At 35.8% G+C, this 24,555-nt stretch overlaps 1 protein-coding gene across 1 annotated transcript in view; it reads left to right on the top strand.

Moving 5' to 3' along the window:
• The window catches only part of LOC117781348 (zinc transporter 2), a 29,097-nt gene extending 11,720 nt beyond the window's left edge, over positions 1–17,377 (top strand). Inside the window, 4 exon segments of the mRNA XM_034618092.1 lie at positions 4,759–4,938; positions 14,336–14,876; positions 16,384–16,531; positions 16,931–17,377. Coding sequence (XP_034473983.1) covers positions 4,759–4,938; positions 14,336–14,876; positions 16,384–16,531; positions 16,931–17,076 — 1,015 coding nt within the window. The 3' untranslated portion in view covers positions 17,077–17,377.
• The last annotated feature ends 7,178 nt before the right edge of the window (positions 17,378–24,555 follow it).

Raw genomic sequence — 24,555 nt, 5'->3', positions numbered from 1 at the left:
ATTTAAGCAGTTTAAATCTTAAATTTGTGAATTTCTGTTATTGTTTTTTTTTTTAACAAGAAATTTAATGTTTGATTTACGGAACTAAAAAAGCTTATTAGCCTCCCCCCAGAGAAAAGTCTGGCTACGCCCATGGATTGTTCCAATGATAGCTTTTGATATAGTAAGCCGATTAGACCAAACTCGACCGGGACGTATAGGACAAGAGAAAATTCATATTCTTCGAGTTTGATTAAGATATATACAGAGACAACAACAATTGTGACACATATCCTTAATTATTGACCAATTATTCCAATGGCAGCTATATAATCTGTCGGACCGATTTGAAGCAAATATCGGACCAGCCCAGATACATTTTCTGTCAGATGGGTTGTGATATATAGACCAAGCGATTTTATGGCAGCTATATGATATAATTGTCTAATCCAAAATTAAAAATAAAGTTGACTTGCTTATGGTATTCGGAACCTACCTATAAATTAACACAGAACCATTCTATCCATTTTTATTTCTGAGCACGATCTATGACTAGGTCAACTGTATCTAATATATCACATGCCTTCTAAGCTTATTATAAAGGACAGCAGAGAGTAACCAAGTATTACCAAGAAATGAGATCTTTTTGCAAGTTTTTTGGGCATCATTCCTGCCGCTTGGCTGGCTACGTCCGCATTGGACCTCATTGCCATCTCTCATCCCTCATTTACCCTGCGCTGCTTTAGCTCTCCTCGCCTTCGTCTAATTAGGCGAAAAGCCTGTTTCCAAATTTTCACTGCCTTCTGCTCAGTTGCTGCTGCTTCTGTTGTTGTTGCTGTTCGTGTTGCAGTTGCTGTTTGTACTTTTGCTTCTGTTTCTGTTGCTGCTGCTGTTGCTGTTGCGTATACTATTTGGCCGTTGCATATTTTTCAATTGGTCTTTGGGATCTGCCTTTCGTTTGTCGGAGAAAAGGAGGAGTGGTAATTCTGAGGCAACCCATCGAGTCGTGGGTGTTTTGCATCCATCTTGTTCTCGTATTCCACCTCGTCCTCGTCCTCTGTCTCTTGTCTGGCTCCCGCCTGGCACGTTCTGCTCATTCATGCAAAAATCTCACTCACTCGACGACTCGACTGCAGCCACAAAGTGAATAATGAAAAACTTTTGCAATTTCAAGCGTGTTGCATGGTAATTTTGTAAATTTTCTGCCGCTGCCTTAGACTTTCTGCCTCTTGTTGCCGTAGCATGTGATTCGACTGCTTGTGAGCCTCAGCCTGGTGCGGTGCTTGTGCTTCTCTCTCTCCGCTCTCCTTGCAGTTGCCGTACTCACATCCATTGCCCCATCCTCTATTCTATTCCCGCTGCCGTTGCCAAGTTGACAAGCCTAATTTATCAAAACAAAACACATTTGCACAATTGCAAAGCCAAACGCAGAAACGCAGAACACAAACGAAACACTAAACAGTGCACATTGGTGCACATCCCCGAGATCAACTAATAACAATTGACGAAATTATTAAAAATATTCACTATTACTTAGACCAATCTGGAACAATTACATACCATATATTGCAATGGAAGATAGGATTAACATTTATTATTTTCATATTAAAATAAAGACTGCAATTTATTTTCTTCCTTCCTTTCGGTAGTAATCACAGGTATATGTTTCAATGGCATATTATAAATTCTGAAATTTTGTTAACTATAGGCTAACTTTCGATTGAATTTAGGATTGAATTAATCAAATTTTTAAGACTTAAATCGATTTTTATTGAAATGTAATTAAAGTGACCATAAGTTATTTGTAACAACATGAATAATGTTATGTATTATATTTAGGATCTACGATCCTGTTGGAAATTTAAAATTATGCTTAGTATTTTCTTAAATTTGGCTCAAAGAAAAAAAATATTGAGAACAAAATACTTGACATATTCTGTGGGATTTATAAAAGTTTAACCAATCTTTGACCATACGGATAATTAAGTTGGAGCCATCAATTACCGATTTATTGTTATTGCAATTAATCAAACGATTTGGATTTAAAAAAAAATTGAATTTAATTTGAGCATATTGCCTTAAACTAAATTAAATTATCTATTTCCATACTATTATAAACTTTCTTCAACATATTTTCTCATACTTGTCCAAAATTTCACAATTCATTTCATTTTAGTCACTACTTGACTTACTGTGACCATATATCATGATATTATGACATTCAACATAGACTCAACTGGTATTAATTTGTCCAATCTCAAATATTAACCAATTAACTGCTGTACTTGACCACACGAATATCTTATGGTTTTTTTTTCGGCTACTTTATGTTAGTTTTGGCCATAATCCAGCCCAATGTGCCTGTATGAGGTGGCAGACATCGCGTTGCGCCTTTGGATCGTTGCTGCAACAGCAACGGCAGGCGGTCATTAAGCAAATGGCTGCACTTGCAAGCTGCAAGAGACCCAGCACACACACACACAAACCTACAAACACAAATTTATATATATGTATATATAATATGTAGCGCCATACATTGACACAATCTGCTAAAGGGGCAAGGGGTTAAGGAGAGACGGATGTTTGCTGGAAATTAAATTGTATTATTATGGCGAGACATTCGTTGCTCGCATTTTGTTGTAGTTGCTGCCGGTGCCGCATTAGTTAGCAGGCAGTCAGCCTGGCTAACAGCCATAGAGACCCTGACTGTGCACAGTGGTCTCTCCCATACGACAATAATAAAAAAGCCGGAATCGAAATGAATATTTGAAAATTTTGAAGCATGTCGATCATCTCATAAATAATTTATCTATTTGAAACCAACGTTTTTTTTTGAGTGTGACCGGTTGCTTTTTGGAAAATAATCCCTTGAAGTTAGACCACATGCAACGCAATTTGCTTCCTTGTCTTGTGCCATAAAGTAAAAAAATTTTAAAATATCACAGCTCCAATAAATTTTGAATAATATGGATATCATTCTAACAGGTATTATCTATTGTTTAAAGTATTGAACACTTTGTATGTTGTGGTACTTCGTCTAAACAAAAAAATCATATATGACCTTTTGTGAGTGTTTTTTGTTTACTTGTTGTGCTTTCCCTTAAGCTTTTAGTTGTTTAGTTTATTATTATTAATTTGTTAATATTTGCCCGGCATCATAATATTTCGATCGGAATGCACCAGGTATTTGTGTTTTGTCGATTATCCTTTCCATGTTAACACGAATAAATTTACCGAACCACCAGGTATTTGTGTTTTGTCGATTATCCTTTCCATGTTAACACGAATAAATTTACCGAAAAAAGTGTTTTTAACTACGAATTATTTTTTAATTTTTGTTAGTAAAAAAGAGCACTCTTTTGCATTTCCTATGATGTATGCATTGCATATAGTTCAGTACTAAAATAAGTTGAACGTGTTTAAATGTCGTTTTTTTTGCACTTCAGAATATAGTAGGCAACTTTATGCGCATTTTTCGATCAGCTAACTTAAAGATTTTGTTATATGTTTGTTATTGATATAAGTGCAGTAAATGTCAAATTGGTTTGTTTAAGCCAATTTTTTCAATGTACCAATTAGTAAAGATATTTTAATTAAAAGAATGTTTTAAAATAATTGTTTTAGAATAATTAACTATTTTCTAATATAAAATTCATTTAAAAATTTTCTTTTTAATTTTGTGTCATGTTTTTGTTTTTTATTAATAAACTTTCTGTTCACAAGTACTTAAAAAAATTATATACTTGTAATTTATTTATTATATATGTGTATATAAATGGGAGGTATGGGCATATGGGCGCAAATGGTTTTATATTATTTTTATAAGTTCACAGTTTAAATTGTAGACCTAGAGGACACGTAGAACTATTTTTATACCATTCCTCCATACAAGTGCGACCACTGTGCTGTGTGGCAAAATTGTTGGCATTGCCATTATTTCAATTTTATAACGAGAGTGGCGCCCCCTGGCGGACGCGGTGCTTTAATTGAACGAGCGCCGCCCTCGTTCAGGTGTTGACTTTGAACCCACCAAAAATTCCCTTACATGCAATGCGCTCATTACATTAGGGAACAGAACTGAACCTAACCCAAATGTTCTATCTTTCCCACCTCTGGACACCACTTGCCGCACCCCAAGTCCGAGCTACTCAAATTAAAATGGCATTTGACAAATTTTTGGGTCGCATTTATCAACTTATGTTAATTTTTTGGTCCCACTTTTCCCTCGAATAGAATCTCTTAGAATAGGTCATGTTTGTGGAAATTGCTTTATCATCTGATTTAATGTAATGATTTCAATATGATAATTCTAATATTGAGAGATAGTTCTTTGAAATAAAACAACTACCTTCTTTTTTTTCCTTCCTTTTTTGTAACATTTCCTGAAATATTTTTTTAAAAAACGCCAACTTACACTTATATGGAAGGAGAAATCTATGGACAGACTCAATATAATTTTACTCTTTCGTCCTAATTAGTTAGGATTATAAATGGATAGTATCTAATTTTATAATTATATATTATTAATAAAAAATTATTATAAAAACATTAGTAAATATAATCGTATCAGTCTTCGTTCCATGGGATCCGCGCGTAATAAGCAACGGCTCGGCATCCACTTTAATGTACATACCAAATATTTAATCCATCATGAGATTTCATGACGATCGGATAACAAATACCGAAGTTAATCAAAATATTTTATTTTCTTATTGCAATATTTTAAATTCTACTTTGTTCTTTTAAAAAGTTACATTATCTTTTTTTTATCTTTGACAGGATGTCCTTTGGCTGGTACCGAGCCGAGGTGATTGGTGCCATGGCCTCCGTGTTTATGATCTGGGTCATCACTGGCATTCTAGTCTGGCTAGCAATTGGACGTCTCATCAGCGGTGATTATGAAGTGAACGCCAAGATCATGCTGATCACATCGGGCCTCGCAATTTTGGTTAATGTCATGTAAGTACCATTAGATACATAAACTGTCCAACTGTCTGTCCAAGTGTCTGTGTTCCTGAATGCCTGGCCGTTTGAATACTGGCAGCTCCCTTGGGCAGTTTTCCAATTGCAATTGCCGCAATCAACTTGTCGGGTATGGGCCAGCAAATGGGTCAACAATGCAACTGTGGCAACCTGGTGTGGCATGGCGTTCCTTTGCAACCATGCGACCAACCAACCATTCCTTCTGCCATCTAGTCGTATCCGCCAGTTGTTGCGGTAACTTTCTCCACATTTTAGCGACAACTTTTTCCGCAAGTTTCGAATTTTTTGCGTCAACAAAAGGCAAAAGCGACGCCAACGGTGACAGCGACTGCAACGAGACGACGACGATGATTTTACTTGTGTTTGTGTTGGCTAGTCCCAAGGTGGAGTATTTCTCTCGACCTCTTTTTTGAGGTTGAAAGTCTATTAACTTGGACATGCCATTTGGCATTTACTTTCTTTCGTTCTAAACATATCGCTCATTTACAGCAAGACTATCGTTACTCAAAAACCATGATTTTTGAGATTATGATGCAAAAGTATGTTTTATCGTGTAAAATCTTATAATTTCATGTCGAAAAAACATTTTTTAAGTTCTCAATAATTGTTATCTACTTGTCTTGAATAATTTGTAATATTGATTTTAATTCTTCTTCATCATTTATTAACTATTTTACATTAAGCATTTGGCATTCAAATCTTGGGTCTTTATTAATATAATTTACAAGGCTGCAAACCTCAAAAATTTTGTTTAAGGTTCGGTTTGGCTGTTAGGACCATAGAGCAAGACATCGGTTCGGTTCGCGATTTGGTTTATATACCCCCTGAACCCAAGGTTTGGGTTCGAACCTTGGTTCAATTTCATAAAAAAAAAATATTTTTATTGTTATACATTTATCTCAACATTTTGAACCAGTTAATTTTTTTTATTATAGAATTCAAATTTGGATGATAATTTAAATTAATTTGAAGATTTATACATGAAGTCGAAGTCTCAAATAATTGCGTAGTATTAGAAAACCATAAAATTTAGGTAATTATTTTTTTTTGTAGAACCGAACCTTTTATTTTAGAAAGCGGTTCAGTTTAGGTTTGGGCTCGCAAAGTAAATAATTTTAAGGGTCCGGTTCATGATCCGGTTCAGGCTGCTTAAAAACCCGAACCGGTTTTTCAAGGTTAGGCTCAGAACCGGTTTGCAACCTTGATAATTTATAATATTGTGTATAACTGAATTGTAAAATATTTTTTCTTTTGCTTTTCCCTTTTTTTGTGTTAATAAGGTAAATCAGCATAAGAATTTTGTTTTTAGTTTACATACTATCTGGAATATATTTTCATAGAACTCTAATAGAGTTTCAACATATCTTGTCTAGATTAATTGACAATTCCTTTTTAAAGTAGCTTGTTTCACTTTTTTATAAATTATTTTGTGTTAGGGATTTTTATTTTCATTTATTTTTATTCGCTGTCGTTTTGCTTTCAGTGTAACTATCCTTTAAGACAGAAATTATCTGATCTTAAATAGCATCATTAATATTAATTCGATTGCTATTCTTTATCCATTTTTATGATTATATTTAATATTTATACAAGGAAAATAATCTTAAATAAAGTATGGTAACATAAAATGATTTAAATATTATCAAAATGAGTGTGAAATATAATTTGTTAAGTATATTCTATATTTCGTTGATAACAAGGCTATATGTGTGCTTGCATTTCTTGAATATTTTATATTAATTCATTTATAAATTTGAATAATTTTTTTAATTGTGTATGAAAGTAGATCTTATCATTGTTTAGGTAAATTATATAGAGCATTCAATCTTCGTGTGATATCTCGAGAATATGTTTGCATTGCTTGTTTTGATTGCATCGTATGCAGCACCTGCAACTACAGTTGCCAACTGCTTTTCTCTGCCTCTCCCGCTTTCTCCCTTCTATCACCTTACTGTCGCTGCCTTTAGTCAGTGCTCGTTCATGTGGCTGTCGAAGCATAGTTTTTGGCGCATAAATCGCAACGTTTCAATACTCGGCACATGCTCATGTGTATGTATGTGTCTGTGTTTGTCTGTGTGTTTGTGTTTGGGTGTGTGTCTATGTGCTCGACGACCCTCGTCGAACCCCTTTTTCGTTTTCTTGCCGTTCATATTGCTGGTAGTAGCGCAAATTTTCCAGTTGACGTTGGCATTTTCAGTGTTTGCCACTTGAATTGTTTGATTACGTGAATTGATTGTGAAAAACGTGCAATGGCAGCAACAACAACATCATCTTTTGCCAGCGCTTTCTGCGGGGCGTGGCATCAGGGCTGTCCAGTCGCCGTTTTGGGTCATCTTCTACCATCAGAAAAGAGGAGACAGAAAAGAAAGTCAAGTCAACGCTCAAAGCATTCGCTTGTCCCAACGTGTTGGGCAGCACGTCGAATAGCGAAATTAAATGACCACCTTTTACCGCTCGTTTCGTAATAGTACTCGTTGTTATTGTTGTTGTTGTTTTTGTTGCTTTTGAAGGCTTTTTACTTAGTTGCATTTAGGAGTTTGTTGAGTTTTAAGTTCAATTAGCAAAAGCCATGGAAGAAAGGCAACAACTTTAGCTGAGCTTTGTTGGATTTACCTGTTCGCCGTCATTGCCGCTCGAAGTGGCAGCTTAAAGTGGCAACAACACCAACTCCGCATTGTTAAAAACGCCCATTAGGAACACACACACACTGACACACGTACACATACGCACACCACATGCATGCACACAAAAGCGTGGCCATAGCACGTGGTATGTGGCAGGTGGGATATTAGCGAAACTACCTGAAATATAAGGAGGAGGGTATAAGAGGAGGACTATGAAAAGATAGTGTGCAATTTAAAACGTAGTTAAAGCTGCCAGAGTTTTGGATAATTTAGATCTTAATTTATCTGTAAACTAAAGCATACAACGTCTACAATTTCACAAAGTTGAAATGTGCTATCTATTGAAAAGTCGTCAAGCAAATTCCTTTCCGATTTCTGTATTCCTACTGAATATATATATATTTTTAAAATTATGCCATACACCTCAAGTATTTACAGTGTTAAAATGTTAAGTGTTAAATCAAAACCAAGCCATTAGTTGCTTAATTGGCTTATATCTAAAAATGTACATAGGTTATATTGTAAACCTCGCTATAGAGTACCCGTTCTACACTTTTGGACGGCTACATTTTTTGCAAACTTAAATTAAGTTCTATGATAGATACTATTATTATTATGATATACCATTTTTTATCATTTTTAAGAGCATTTAAGCATTTTTCTATGTCTCCTTAAATTTTACCAATATTTCAAATTGACATTTATTTCTATAATTTGACGTCAAAATATCTCTGATATATCAAAATAACAAATTTAAAAATCCATTTAATAATGGAGTTTATTTTTAGGGTGGCGACCTTTCTAGTTTATATGGAGGTGAGTTTGGCTGTCAAGCAGTGTTGCCAAAATATTGTGGGCTAAAATTGCTAAATTAAAAAAAAAATTTGTTAAAAATACCTAAAAAAAAAAAAAAAAAAAAAAAATATATAATATATAATAAAGTTTTTTAACTTATTTTATTTCAACAGTAAGATATTTTGACAATGGCGATGTAATCCTTGACAATATATTTAATTATTTCGAGCTCTGAAATCCGACATCATTGTACCTCAAAAAGACCTCTGCCCAAAACTTTATGCTGTTGAAATGGTTCTTCCATTCGACAAAATGGATTTTCTCATATCATTTCATTCAATTTTTCAGCTTTTGTAGTTATATAAATTCTAAATCTAGCAATAAAAAGAAAAAAATGTAGTAGCTAAATCACACTGCGGTCGAGTGTGCTTATCTGTAGCTGCATCTAGAGCACGTTTATTAAAAAGTAAAATTAATTGAAATTTATGTAATAAGATAGTTACGAAGAGTAAAAATAACACAACCTATCAAATTTGAATTATGACAAAAATTATAGTAAATTAAATGCTGAATGAAATTAAATAGATATGCTCTCAAAAGCATATTTATGTTATTTGGCTTTATTGAACGATATTGTTCTTTTAAATTTCACCTGAGATTTCAAAGTGATTTCAGGATATAGGGAAACATTGTATTGAATCTATGTAATCAATGATTTAAAACACAATCTTGTATTAGCTGATGCTCCAGTTTGTTTGGTTTCTAATTTGGTTCATTTGGAGAGACTTGTTTCGTGTGTTTTGCGGCTTGTCAAAGGAACAGAGCGTACAGCGCTGGACAAATAAATAACACCACTCGGTTGTAAAACGGGCATTAAGAGGAGCGTAATAAACGTGCTTTTGCCGCGTTGCCATCGTTGAATCCATGGGGCGACAGCTTAACGAGCAGCTCATCCGGGTGACATGCACCAACATCATCCTTGTGTCCCAGTCACATACGATGCTAGTCGAGGTGAGAGGCGCCGCGATGAGGGGCAAACCAAGCAAAGATATGCGCTAATATTTATGTTCCTGTCAATTAAATCAGGACATGTTGCCAGGCGCAAGTCGCCATTGCCAGGAGCCTGGGTTTGTTGCCTTCCTCCTCCTGGCTCACTGCCTGGCTGCCTGTCTGACTTTCTGCCCTGCCATGCTTTGCCGTAGCAGTGATGCTAGTTCTGCCAGCGTTGTCCCTTGCCCTGGTGTTGGCGTTGTCATGGCTGCTGTCATTTGTTGGCCACTAACGAGGCGAGTAAAGATGCCGCAAAATCAAGGGAAATGCTTCATTGCGCGCTACAAATTACAGCGACGCAGTTGGAACAACAATGGGGCGCCAAATGGGTGTAAAGCAGGAAAAGCGAGATAGAGAGAGAGAGAGAGAGAGTAGAGCAATCCTGCAGCAGCATTGGCATTTTTTGCGCTCGAGGACACACACGCAGCGTCGAGTCGAGTCAAGTCCTGTACAGTAAATGCCTTGGCAATCGGATGTTCTAAGCCAAAAAGCGTATGTGCTCGGCATTGAATCCTGGTTGCAGCTAACACTGAAAGCGCCTTGCGTTGTTATGTTGACCGCGTGACGGGTGGTAGCCACAGATGCCATAGCACTGCCCCTATTTCCCCTCCAAGATGGAAAAGGAGCAGTAACTAAAGCTGCCCTATACAATTTATTTAGTGCCCATCAACGCGTCGCTCGCTTTTTCGCTCGTGTTTTGCCCGCCAACTGAGTTTGTTTCTCCTCCTGTGTAGGGGTTTTTCTTTTTGACAAATTATGGCCCCATTTGACGGCAAAGTGGAGAAAACCTGCTCACCCCATCGCAAACACAGTGGCGGTCTAAGAAATTGAAAATGAAATTGACTTGTCAGGGCAACAAGCTCAGGTTCAGTAGTCCTACTCTCAAGTGGCAAACGAAACAGAAATGGAAAAAGCCAGAGGAATTAAGTCATCTGCAAATGGAATATCTACAAAGAAAACCGACAGAAAACAAAAGCAACAGAAGCACACATTTGTATCTACGTGAAATATATGAAACTGAATCAAAGTTACTTTTATTTCGAATTCCCATTTCGATCGTAAAGGATTCTAAGAAACAACAACATTATATGTTCTCAATATGGTATTTGATAATATCATATACCACAAAAAAACCTCTACACGAGGTAAAAGTCTAGTGACGAAAGCAATTTCTAGCCCCAAAATTTCTGATATCCAATTTTGTGACGAACAAAATTCAGTTTAATCTAAAAATTTTAAATAAAAATATAAATAAATTAAAAAAAAAGGCGAAAATTGGAATTGTGCACTGTGAGTAAAAAGGGTGAGCTTCTTTGTACATAAAAATTACTTTTTGCGCAGTGCCGAATGCCAATTTTAACATTTTTAGATTAATCTGAATTTTGTTCGTCACAAAATTGGATATCAGAAATTTTGGGGCTAGAAATTCTAACTTTACCTCGTGTAGAGGTTTCTTTTGTGGATATCAAAAATTTTTGCAATTGCTTTTGCTTTTGACATTGTAACTTTATCATTAATGCAGGCAAATAGTAAAATATATAAATTAAGTTGTTGAACGTATTTCATATTTAAAAAAATTTTTTTCTTTAATTATAAAGAAAAACTAGGGGGCTTCGCCCCATGCTTGCTTTGCTCGCGTTGCTACAGCCGAGCATACTCTACTGTCTGAGACCCCGTACTTACTATGAAAAAAAAAGTTTTTCATACTAAGACTTGGATTTCGCCCGATCGGTCCTATGACAGCTATATGATATAGTGGTCCGATAAGAACGAACTTCGGTCAGGATTTTTAAAACTAAACTAAATGCATATGCTATCAACTTGTTTAAAATATCTCACTAAACAAAAAAGTTTTTCATACAAAACCTAATCTTGACCCGATCCGGTCCGGTCCGATTTTATCCAACTTTAGTCAAAATATGTAAAACCAAGTTAAATGCATATTGTATCAGTTTGGTTGAGATATCTCATAAAACCAAAAAGTTTTTCGTACTAAAACGGGATTTTCGACCGATAGAAAAATGTATTTATTCACTTAACAGGTAATATCTTCCAAACCCCTTAACCTCCCTTTATGTTTCATATACCAAAAAACACGAAATTGTACGTATTACAGCAATTTAACAGAAATCGTTAGAGCCGTTTTGTCAAAAATCGCCAAAATGTAAGCTAAAAACCTTTATTTCACCTGTAAAGTTTAAAGGTACGCCTCAAACATACCTTTCCAATGATATATAGAATATATCTGTAGCTTCTATGGTTTGGAAACTGTTGAGGTTTTAATTAAGCGTTTTCCCGCTAAACTAGCGGTTTTTTCAAAAAGTCGTAGAACTAACATTTCTAGATTTTCGAAAAGGAATAAATGCCTATCATTACATTTAAGCTTCTTTAGCGCTTTGATACAAACTGACAAACCGACAAACAGACAAACAAAGAAACTGACTTTTCATTTCATTTTGATAAGTCCACTTAAATTTTAAAATTTATTTATCTTTTGAGCCAGTTATCGGATTTGGGTGATTGAGTTATCAATCGACGCGTATTTTTAAGTAGAATTTTTAAAAAATAAATAATTTTACCAAAAGGCCCGAACAACCCCATTAGCTGCAATCATTTAAATCTTTTCCCTCCCACTTACACCTCCGTATTTCATGACCCAGGTTGGTTAGAAAAAGACTAAACCTTTCGATCGGTATATAACTCGATCCGACAATCGTAGCAAATTTTCCAACTTAGCTGAATATATTGTTAGTCGCCTTTCGCACCCTTCGTGATGCTTTCGTCACTAACGCGAACTGCCGCCCGCAGTGATATTTATTTTTGCAAATGCTTAAGATCTTTCCGCAATCCACTTTTTGATGCCATATTGTTCTAAAGTCCAAGTCGCATCACCTAGAAAAATAACAGCTAATATTACAATACAAATTGCTAAATTCTGCGCGAAACTCTCTGTCAAATTTATCGTATGTAACAAAACATATAATTTCTGAAAGCAAACAATTATTTGTCAAGCTTAAATGGCAAAATCAAACGACTTCAGCTCATATACAGTGTACTTTATATACATTTTTTATATTCAGTTAAATCTTGATTTCGAAATTTTTTTTTAATATTTTCCATGCAAAATCCACAATGCGCGGTTAGTTGTTTTTTCGCGAAAAATAACCATTTTCAGGTGGTGGATTTTATTGTTGTAAGTCTATGTTGCATTGAACTGTTTATTTAAGGTTATGTTGTATTCTCTTTCAATCCCAACAACAGTCCTTTGTTTTGATTGTCCACTGGTATGTTTGGGTCAACTGTGACGTCACGTCAATTAGCCGCAAATCGAGATCATCCACATTGTTTTATCTGTGTGTGCGAGTGTGAGTACGGGTGGTGTGTGGTGTGTGAATGCCATTGGTCTGTGCGTAATTTATGCCAGTTTATTTATTGATGCCCATGCTGGAATTGCATTGTTTTCAAAAAGCCGGCTAAGTGCAGCCGGCGAGCTCTGGACAACAGCCACAACAGGCCAACAGCGGCTGGTCGAAGGTTTGGTCATGGCCCTTTTTCCCCAAATAGAAAAGCCATAAATCTTCAATGTCGGAGCATTTAAAATGAATAAAAAGTCAATGTGCCGAGCTATTAACTGCCTGACGCATGCCATGTGAGGCAGGGGATCGAGGGACTGAGAGAAGTGAAAGCAAGCAGAACTTTTTTTGTTGAGTATGAGAGGATGTGAACTATGTTAAATGTGGGATATGTGGAGAGTGTGTGTGGTGGGGAACGTGGACTAGTCAACCGGTTGCCATTTTCGACAATACATTTGTATTTGCATGCGGCGGTGCATCCGGACCCACAGCAGCGGGTCGAACGGCCGGACCTGGTCGTATGGGCGGTCGAGCGACTCGCACACCTTCCGGTACACAGAGCACTAACACACGGGGACACAGTGGCACAAAATGACTCTAAAATGCGATATTTACAACTATTACAAAAAGGAGATTTTTAATACATCAAGGGTTTTGAAAATGACATTTGAATCTTGTTTAGTGTTCATTCAATCAGTCCATTTTCCAAAAACTAATAGATAAAACATGTATTTTGTTTTTATTTTTATTGAAAATTAAAGCTAGAAAGCTGCCAATCCGATTTTATAAGCGATAAAGTTTTTAATCAAAATGGTTTGAAAATCTTTGCCAAAGATTAGTTGCCATAGGTTTTAAAGAAATCGGAAAATTCCTCACTTGGGAGAAAATGAACTGTTTAATCTTGTAGTTCTTCCGCATAATGTGAATGCTGTGCTTGGTTCTGAAAAAATCTTAGTATCAATGTCATATTTATTAAATCATAATTTATTATGTTTTTACCAAATCGTGTTAAATAAAAAGATAGACTGAAATCTAGTGAGTATTCTATATACATGTTAAAAGTTACCCAAAATATATTTCCCAAACTCTGTAAAAGATGGTAAAATTGTTATCCTTTCGTTTATTTATTTTTCATTTTTATCTATTTAATTAGTTTTAATTTATCTTGAATGATTAAAGCCCTTCTTAATATTATAATAGAGAAAATTACACATCAAATTGGTTTTTATCACTTTTCTTCCACTGTGCACTGTGTATGTTTGTTTATTTGCCTGTGCGGCTGTTGGTGCATTAAAATGCTGAAATAAAATTCCAAACAATGCAGAAGCGTCGGCCGCATGCCCGAAAAAAGTTTTTTGTATACGTATACGTTTTTGTTTTTGTATTGCGGCCGGAGTCTCGTGGCCGAAAGCAGTGGCAGAGAGGGCGAAAAACTTGGTAAAAAGTGGGTAGATGGGGGACACCAGAGACCGGCGGCGCATGGCTTGCAACATTTTCAAGTATATTAAATATTTGTGATAACGTTTTCAATTTCTTTTACCATTTCCATAGCATGGGCGTGCAGCTGCAACATGGACACTCCCACGGCCTGGGCGGCGGTAGCGGTGGGCATGGTCACAGCCATGATGGCGCAAAGAACAAATCCAAATCCAAGAAGCAAAAGCAGAGTGCAGCTCATGTGACAGCAACCTCAACGCCATGTGCCGCCTCGCCAACGAAGCGCATTGAAGGCGGCGTCACCTTTGATCCAGAGGATGCGGAATTGCCCGGCGCTGGACTGCCGTCGTATTCGTATCAGAATGCCAAGCTGGTAGATCCCAGCCTGGATCTGGAAATAGCCGCTGTCCTGGCGGAAACAGCTCCAGGCTCCCATCATCATGGCGGTCAGACAGGTCGCGAGGCAGTTAACATGAATGTGAGGGCAGCTTTGATCCATGTTATTGGCGATGTCATCCAGAGCGTGGGAGTCTTTGTGGCCGCCTGTGTGATCTACTTTTGGCCTGAGTATGCCATTGTGGATCCCATTTGCACCTTTGTTTTTTCCATTATTGTTTTGTTTACCACATTTACAATTATGAAGGATGCGCTACTGGTGAGTAAATATATCGCTCTAACAGGAACTACATTTTGATTTAACTTAGTATTTGTTTGAAAATAATGATTACATTATGCTTAAAATCAAAAATTCACCTTTTTACTTTTACTTGCAATTAACCAATGACTTGCTGTTAATCAATCTACAAAATAACCACTCAATCGAAATTGAAATTGTTTGCTTTTTCAATTATTAATGTCTTAATATATGCACTAAAACTTAATTGTACAATCAAATGTGATAATTACTCATCATTCAACCCTTCAAATTAAACAAAGTAGAAACAAATCAACAATATTGCAACTTCACTAATTATCATGTCGATATTTGCATTCAAATTTGAGTTAGACACCAACTCCATTTTATCACAAAATAGTTATGTTCTTAGAGTATTTTAACTACTGTCCAAAATCAATATCTTAAATTAAACTATCACATCAATTCATCATTCAACACTTGAAATTAAACAATGTCAATCACTCAATCAATCTACAATATTATAATTAAATTGAAATGGAATTTGAATGCAACTTCACTTATTAACAAGTCTGTATTTGCATTGAAGTTATAATTTTGTTGAAAAGCGAATTCGTTAACACAATTTATTAGGATATGGATGGCTTATGTCGTTAATAGATTGGATTGCTTGACGACTGTCCACATGACATTATGCTATGACAGTATTGTTTATATTCAAACTGAACTATTATAATTATTTTAGAATATACATTGTTAAGACTTTGAACATATGTAAATACTGTGACTCGATTTCTATCGGTGTCGCAAATTGCGCAATCAATGAAGTGTTGACATAATTGTTTGGTTTTAATTATTATTAAACATACTTTATTGAAATTGAAACGGATGCTCGTCTCTTTACGAATTTATGAAACGGTTTATTCTGAATACTCTGTCATTCACTCAATAAGACAATCAAAAAGTTTCCATATTTAAATTCACATTCATAATAGGAATGTGAAACCTCTTGTTTTCAATTTATCTTTTCCAAAATTTAACCAAAAAATATATTTAAAAATATTTATTTTCAAAAATCCAAATAAATGTTTGAAAGCTGTATGGGCGAAGGTAAAATTTTTGTTCCATCGGCGTTAATTTTAATTTCAATGCTCTGCATGAAAAGCTAAATTATATTTCTTTGACAGAATTTGAAAATTCGATTTTAATCTAAAAAATTAAAGAAAAAAGACAACTTCTAAGCAAAAAAAGGGTTGATATTCAGGTATATTGATTAATAATAATTTAAATATTATTGTTTTCAATATATTGCTTTTTGTACAATACTGAGAAAAATGTTAAAACTCCATATAAAACCGTTAAACGTAGGAAAATTGCAGTGTGCAACATTTGTTTTCTTTTTAATGGATATTAAAACAGAGGGATAGTGTTGTTTATGGTGTAAATATAAGTTGATTCATCGGATCAGCTGGCTTATACAATTTTACCTGTGGAAAAATATTTGATTAATAGTTTTTAATTATTACAGGTACTGATGGAGGGTACTCCGAACTATATGCATTATGCGGAAGTGTTGCAGATATTCCAACGCATCGAAGGCGTCGAGCGTGTTCACAATTTGCGCATCTGGGCGCTGAGCATTAATAAAGTGGCGCTATCTGCGCATTTGGCCATTGGTGAGTAGCCTCGGGGAATCAGGCGAACAACCTACTGGGATAAGGGAAAGGGGGTGCTACATGTGTTCTGTCTGTCTGGGTGTCACTGTGTGCGTGTGTGTGTGCTCTGCATGGTAATTATCCCTATGGATTCACTGCTGTTGTTTTTGTTTTTATGTGTTGATTGTGCTGGTGGTGGTGTTGGTGATGGTGCTGTCCGTTGGGTTAGGCGCATCACTTCATGTCCACGGCAAGCGCGCAATTAGCTTAATTATTTTTGAAATGGCTTTTTAAGCGTAGCCAATTTCGACGGGGCGCCCATCAATGTTATCAGCGTTCATTTCGCTAATCGCTGCTCACTTTCTCCTTTCACTTTCTCTTTCAATTTCTTTACTGTCTTTTTCCTCTCCTCTTAAACAGCGGCCAATGCGAATCCAAAGCAGATATTAGACACAGCTACTTCGGCAGTTCATTTGCGATACAATTTCTTTGAGACGACCATACAAATTGAGGACTATACAACCGACATGGAGAACTGCATCCAGTGCACAGTGCCGGACAAGTAAAGTGTGAAATTGATGTTCAATCATGGACCAATTATAAGTACTTCATAATTCCAAATAACATAAACCTATCCTACATGTATTCGCATACAAAATGTATCTGTATCTATGAGATAAGCTCCAACCCAATGTAATGTTCAAACAAGTGCTGCGTCGGCCTATCACTCTGTTTTTGGGCCAGACAAGATAACAATCCTGAATATAATGCGCCACGTTTCCCATCACGTCACATAATGTTAATATGTTGGCATAATTTGAAACACAGTGGTTCACGAAATTTTTCCACAAATACACAAATCTTCTTAAATTTTCAGTTATTTATGTATGTAGGCAATTGAAGGGGAGTCTAGACAGGATGTGAATAGGGAAGCACATTTAGGTAGATAATAATTGAATTATAAATCAGTTGAGCCAACCTTATTTCTATTAAAATAAAATGGTGCAACTATATGGAAGATATATCTGGTAACTGGAAGAAATGTCTGAACATGGTAGGGCTGTTAGTAAGTAATAATAATAATAGAATTAATAATAAATAACTGCACAAAACATAATAAAATTATTGCATAAAATCGCCAACTTTTGCAGACGCCTGTGGGAACATCGAACGGCATAATAAAGTTTGTTTTTTTTTAGAGGTATAGAACTTCGAATTGAAATAAAACACAAGAAAATCGTTTTAATGTCCATCACTTTGGCTTTATTGGAAGGATAATTTTATGCCATTAATGTTTAAATACGATTTCCGCATGTGGCCGCCGCGGCTGGCTCGATTATAGCCAAGTCTAGAGGTCCAATTCTCAAGCACTTTTTAAAGCATTTAGAGCCTCCGGCAATAACGCGACGAATGTTGGCTTCCAAGTCCCCTAACGCTTGTGGTTTGTTGGCGTAGACAATGGTGTCAAATCACACTATCTTGGTGGCCAATTGATAGGTTCATTCCGCGAAGTTATGCGCTCATCGAATGTTTCCTTCAATAAATCGATTGTGACGTGCGCTGTGTGGTATGTAGCGCCATCTGGTTTGAGCCGTATCTCATCCACATTCAGGCCATCCATTTCGGGAACAAAATAGTCGGTTATCATGGCTCTATACCGGTTTCCATTAACGGTAACTGACTGTCCAGCATAATTTCGAAAGTAGTATGGCCCAATGACTACACCAGCCCATAGAGCACAACAAACAGTCAGTTTTTGTGGATGTAATGGCGTCTCAAGGGTCTCATGTGGATTATCTTCACTCCAAATGCGGTAATTTTGCTTGTTGACGAAGCCATTCAACCAAAAATGAGCCCCATCACTAAACAAAAATTTTGCGATGAAACTCAGCATCGAGGTCAATTTCATTTTCGGCCCATACATCAAAATCACGACGGATTGCATGGTCTCGTGGCTTTAATTCTTAAAAAAAGCTGGATCTTGTAAGGTCGTAAGCCAAGATCTTTGCGCAAAATCTTCCATAAAGTTGATGGACAAAGCTCCAATTGCTGTGCACGGTGGCGAATCGATTCATTCGGGTCCTCTTCAACACTGTGCTCTACAGCGGCAATTGTTTCTTCGGTGCGCACTGTTCGACGTCTTTGCGACTGCGTATTGCATAGAAAACGATCCATGGTTAACCGAATTAATTGCTCTGGTGGACGATTATGTCGACCATCAAATGGACGGAGCTTGCGGTAAACTTCGCGAACTGACCCATTATTTTCGAAATAAATTTGCACAATTTGCAAGCATTGTTCTTTTGTCAACCTGTTCATAATAAAATGGCAAACCAAACTGAACATAAATGACATTAGAGTTGCCAGACTTAACAATAAAATGTCAGCTTAATCTCTAGTCGAAAAACCAACCTCTAAAAAAAAACACACTTTAGTATATACCGTACATGTGACATTGGTGGCGATGTGGACTGTCGCAGCTCTCACACAGTCCAAAGGTGCGTAACATGCGCGACGTCAGTGACTTCATTCTTTGGCTAAGTACTGTAGACAATAGTGATGTAAATCCAAATTTTAGATCGAGTTTTATATTGAAATAGAAAATCGCCACAAATAAGTATCGAGTTGTCGAAATATCGGAAAATAGTAGACCAAGCTAAAAATATCGAGTTTTCTCAAAATAAATTTTCTTATCTCGAAAACACAATTGTAATCATAAAATTCGCGCGTTCTTTTATCACAAATCTTATTTTTCTTGTATTGTTTTCATGCGTTGAAATTTTACAAATTAACTACGATGAACAATCCCCAGTGAGTTGTTGATTTTAATTTTGGAAATCGAGTTAATCGTAAAAAAAATCAAATATAAATGTACTCGATAATCGCTTCCGCGAAAATCGAGATGTCGATATTTCACTATATTTTTACATCAGTAGTAGAAATCCAAAGGATTGGGTCGGAGTTTAGTCCAGCATTGCCTTTAGATATAATAATAGCATTACGATTGACATCCACCTCGGAGCAATAATTGCTAAAGTCCAACTATTGTGGCTTCTTCCGGATTTGGGTTTAGGACAGAAACTGATCGATAGTAATTCAATGGATCTATTGTGACTGTCACATGTGATATCGTTGAGCCTTGCATCGGGATGTGGCGACTCATTGGCGATGTTGGCTAGTTCGAAACACCGCCGACTGATGATTGTAAGCCCATGTCTGGTGTTGTTTCTATTTATTCATATTATATTATTACTTTGGATCATATTATACTTTTGGATAATAAAGTTTTCGATCATTTAAAGAGAAAATAAAAGTTCGTAATTAATTTTTATAAAAGTCATCAATAATTATTATGTGCTGATCTATAAAATTGAAAATAAAAATTATAGTTATCTGTGCATTTATTGAATAGTCAAACAATAACTAACTTAAAGATTGATTCTGATATAATTCAGATAAGTGGAAACTATTTTCCATTTCCAATACTAACTGCTTTTGTGATTAAACTCATATTTTCGCTTTAACGGAAAAATTTACAATTGCAATTTCTAGTTTATCTGCATTTTCACCTAAAATGCCTGTGCATGTAGCTCACTGTACAGTATACAATTTTGTGTTGGCAAAATGTTGCGTCAGTTCGATGCATTGCCGATATGCAAACACGCATAAAAGTTATTAAGCTGCCGCTAGCGTTGCACAAAAATTGCATCAGGCAGCCGAGCGGAGCCACTACATTTCTCGGTCCAGAATGAGGCACAGCCCACTAATGCCAATTTATGGAGCGGGCAGCTGACGCCGCAAGCTGCAGTAAGCTGGCCACAGCAGCAGCAGCAGTCAGACCAAGCCAGACCAACAGTAGATCTGGCCCACAGGCCCTCACCTGGGCATTGGGGCTAAAAAGCCTATGCATAATTTGACATGCGGCCATTGCGTAACCGACAGATGTCGACTCTGACGTCGCAGTCGCAGTCACAGTCGCCGTCGACGTTGACACTGGCGGCGCTTGAAATTATGTCTAAATTCGTGGCCAACAAACAAGGACAGCCCCGCACTCAACTCCCCTGTCCATGTGTCCTAATCGACTGCAAGTTGTTGACAGCTTTGCAAGCGAATGCTTCAAGCGAAGCCTGTGGAAATGACGCCACAGCCCAAAACCAACAGTCGCAAATCTTGACCAGCAACTATACAACTTGAGGGCAACTTAGTGTGTGAGTGCCGCTACTCAATTGCCTCCAGACGCATCGTTACCTTGTTGTCTTGGCCAAGAGCTGCAGAAATCATCATTCAAACGGTAGACAGAGGCGGTTTTTGGCCAAGGGATGCCCAATGCTAGGCGCAGGCGCAGTTCACATCGTGCTAAAAAGAGCACCAAAGAGAGAGCTACAGAGAAAGAAAGAGAGATTTGGAATTGGAATTTTTAGCTCATGTTGTGCTGCGTTGCGACTTTTTGCTTTGGCGGCCACTTGACCTGTAGTCGACAATTGATGCACATCGCCAGCCATAAATGCATCCTGTGGAGTCGGCTCAGTCACAGAGCTTAGCTTTAAGTTCTATGAATGAGAGAAGTGCTCTCATATTTACTTAAGATGTTGCACAGGTAACAAGGTGTTTAACCTTGACCCCAACTAATGGGTAATACGCGCACTCGTCGCATTGTTAGCATCAAATGAAATTATCACTCAAGTAAGCAGTGTCCAATTACCACATTTTCATTGCTATCACGAACATCATCATCGCTCTCGTTGTCGCTTGTCAATGAAGCCAACAAATTTGGCTATCCAAATGTTAAAGGCCTCCAATTAGTGAACAAGTCATCATCATTATTATAGTAATGCCTGCATCGTTAACACAATATCAGAAGCCACATCGATGACACTTTCCCAAATTAATATGCTTGTTTGTGTTTGGCTTAAGCCTTTAATCACTTTATATTGATAATTTTGATTTGTGCTAACAGTATCCGCGATAAATGCTAATTTTATGGTTTTACCTCTGCTATTATTTATTTATCTGAATCGTATTCATGCTTATAAATAGACAACATTTAGAAAATGCAGTATTAGCGAAATTCATTACAAAGAAAACTATAAAAATGCCTTTTATAAATTATGAGCAACAATTTTGCAATCATAAATTTTGAATTGCTAACATCTCTTAAAACATCTATAGAACTAAACTGAGTATTACGAGAAACTGTCGAAGATAAAAATATTTAAAACAAATTCTTCTGATTAACTTATTTTACATAAGATGCTATAATGTACTAACTGGATTATTAATATTATAAGATCAATCAAATATAAATAATGCATTCTTAGGCTTAAGCTTTCGTAACTCGCAAGTTTTCTTTATATATGAACAAGCATATGTAGAATTATAAATCCATTTTTTAATTGTTAAGTTTTAACAATTGTATAGTAGACAATATTAAGGTTGTTAAGATTTCTTGATGGAATGTGAAAGTATTTGCATTGAGTTAAGTGATAGTTTATATAATTCGGTCATACATTTGTAGCTAGACTCTCAGTGTTACCATCAACTTGTGCATTTGAAATTGTTCTACCCATTTTTAGACCCCGTACTTAAAAAAAGTACAGAGGTCTTTTAAGTTTGATTTAAAGAATATGTGCGTAACAGGCAGAAGGAGGCGTGGCAGACCCCATAAATTATATATATTCTTTATCAGCATCATTGCTGAAAACCGGTTCTGGACCGAACCTCGTAGAACCGGTTCGGTTCGGGTTTTCAAACAGCCTGAGCCGGATCATGAACCGAACTGTTGAAATTATTTACTTTGCGAACCCCAACCTAAACCGAACCAATTTCTAAAATAAAAGGTTCGGTTCGAAAAAAAAATAATTACATTAATTTTATGTTTTTCTAATTATGCAATTATTTGAGACTTCGGATTAAAAAAGGTTATATTTAAATCTTCAAATAAATTTAAATTTAAATCAATATTTGATTTCTTTTAAAAAAAAAATTTAGTTAGTTCAAAATTTAGAGAAAAATGTATAACAATAAAGATATTTTTTTGTATAGAACTGAACCAAGGCTCGAACCCAAACCCTGGGTTCAGGGGGTATATAAACCTATTTGCGAACCGAACCGATGTCTCGCTCTATGGCTTGAACCGCCGAACCGAACCTTTAACAAAATCTTTGAGGTTTGCAGCCTTGATCAGCATCATGTCCGTCTGTCTGTCTGTATCAACACTTAGATCTCAGAGACTGTAAGAGCTAGAAACACCAAACTTGGGTTGTAGGTTCCTCTATATTACAATCAGATTAAGCTTGTTTCAAAATTTGGGCACGCCCCCTTTATCGCCAACAAATCGACAAAAAAAATTTAATATCCAAATTATTAGAACAATTTAAAAGCTAGTGACACAAAACTTAGTATGTAGATTCTATATTGCAGGCAAATCAAGTTATATAAGTTATACCCTTTGCGCCCATAGAAACAATCGGTCGATAATCAAGTTTTAGTATGCACAACTCTTTGTTTTTTGAGATATCTCAAATCAAGTTATATAAGTTATACCCTTTGCGCCCATAGAAACAATCGGTCGATAATCAAGTTTTAGTATGCACAACTTTTTGTTTTTTGAGATATCTCAACCAAACTGATACAAACTGGACCACTATATCACTATCACAATAAAAATCACATTTTAGTGTGTAAACTCTTTTTTGTTTTATGAGATATCATTGTTTTATGGAATATCTTAACCAAACTAATACAGTATGCATTTAACTTCGTTTTATATATCCTGACCGAAGTTGGTTCATATCGGATCGGTCATAGTACCGATGGGGCGGAAATCGTCACCAAACTGACAGAATATGATTTTACTCGACTGTAGCACCGCGAGCGAAGCAAGCAAGGGGCAGAGCCTACTAGTTATTTGTATTTTGGATTTAATTTTTTTGAAATGTAAAGCATAACATAATTTTCTCTTGGTTCAAGTAGTTAAGATCAATCATTCATTCATTCACTAATTTGATTTTTTTTTTATCGATATTTAAGTGAAATAGAACAATTTGACAACGAAACAAAAGGCCAAAAAACTTGTATCCTTTAGCAACAGTGTGATTCCCCTTGACTCATTCAGAATTGCTCATTTTCTCGGCTATTTCTTATCTTTTTTCATCATGGCAACAATTTTCGCAAGTTTTGTTTCGTTCCCAACTTGCTAACAAGGAAGCAGCGCAGTCGACGCTCCCGTTGCCGTTGACGGCCGACGTCTTCACTGCTCATTAAAAACTTTGAGCCAGTTCGAACTTTGCGCCAAATAGACAACAGCAACAACAATGTCAACAAAATTCCAAATTATAAATGCATAAAGTAAACAAAAAGCAGCCAAATATGAAATTAAAAAGAACTGCTCTAGTATAGTTAGCTGGAATAAAAGATTTTCTGGTTTTCAAATCGAAAATTTTATCGACTTTTCTTATACTCACGGATTAATATATATTTACGTATATAAAAAATATGTTCTATACTAAATGAGGTAAGTACCCAATATATTTAATTGTCGCAACAAGTTTATCTCTTCGATACCCTTTAAAATTGCTTATGTAAAAGATGCATATAAAGCCATATAGATTTTGATTTGTATTGCCTAACGCATATTTTGACTTTTTTTAAAACAATTTTGTCATGTGCTTGGGACTTTATGACAATTTGTTTTTATAAAAATAGTAAGAAATAAATTATTTAAATATATTAATAACTCATTTTTCGAATACTCGTTCAATTATACAGCATATTTATTTACCAAGATAACAAGTTTATGTATTAGTATTTTGCTTTCTTATCAAGTCAACTCTGTTTTAAATTATATAAATAAATTAAATGACATATATTTAACAAATTAATAATTATATTTTAGAAGGCTTTAGGTTTTATTGCAAGCAATAAACCAGATAAAGTTTATCTGATAAACCCAATCAGGTCAGAAAGAAGTATTGATGTTATTTGATACAAACTAAAATATTTAAAATAATATTCATAATAACAGGGGAAGAGGGTTCTGTGTTAAA

Source organism: Drosophila innubila, assembly GCF_004354385.1.
Source record: "Drosophila innubila isolate TH190305 chromosome 2L unlocalized genomic scaffold, UK_Dinn_1.0 4_B_2L, whole genome shotgun sequence".
Classification (NCBI taxonomy): Eukaryota; Metazoa; Arthropoda; class Insecta; order Diptera; family Drosophilidae; genus Drosophila; species Drosophila innubila.
The sequence above is the reverse complement of the archived record's forward strand: the minus strand, read 5'-3'. Positions and strand labels throughout refer to the sequence as shown.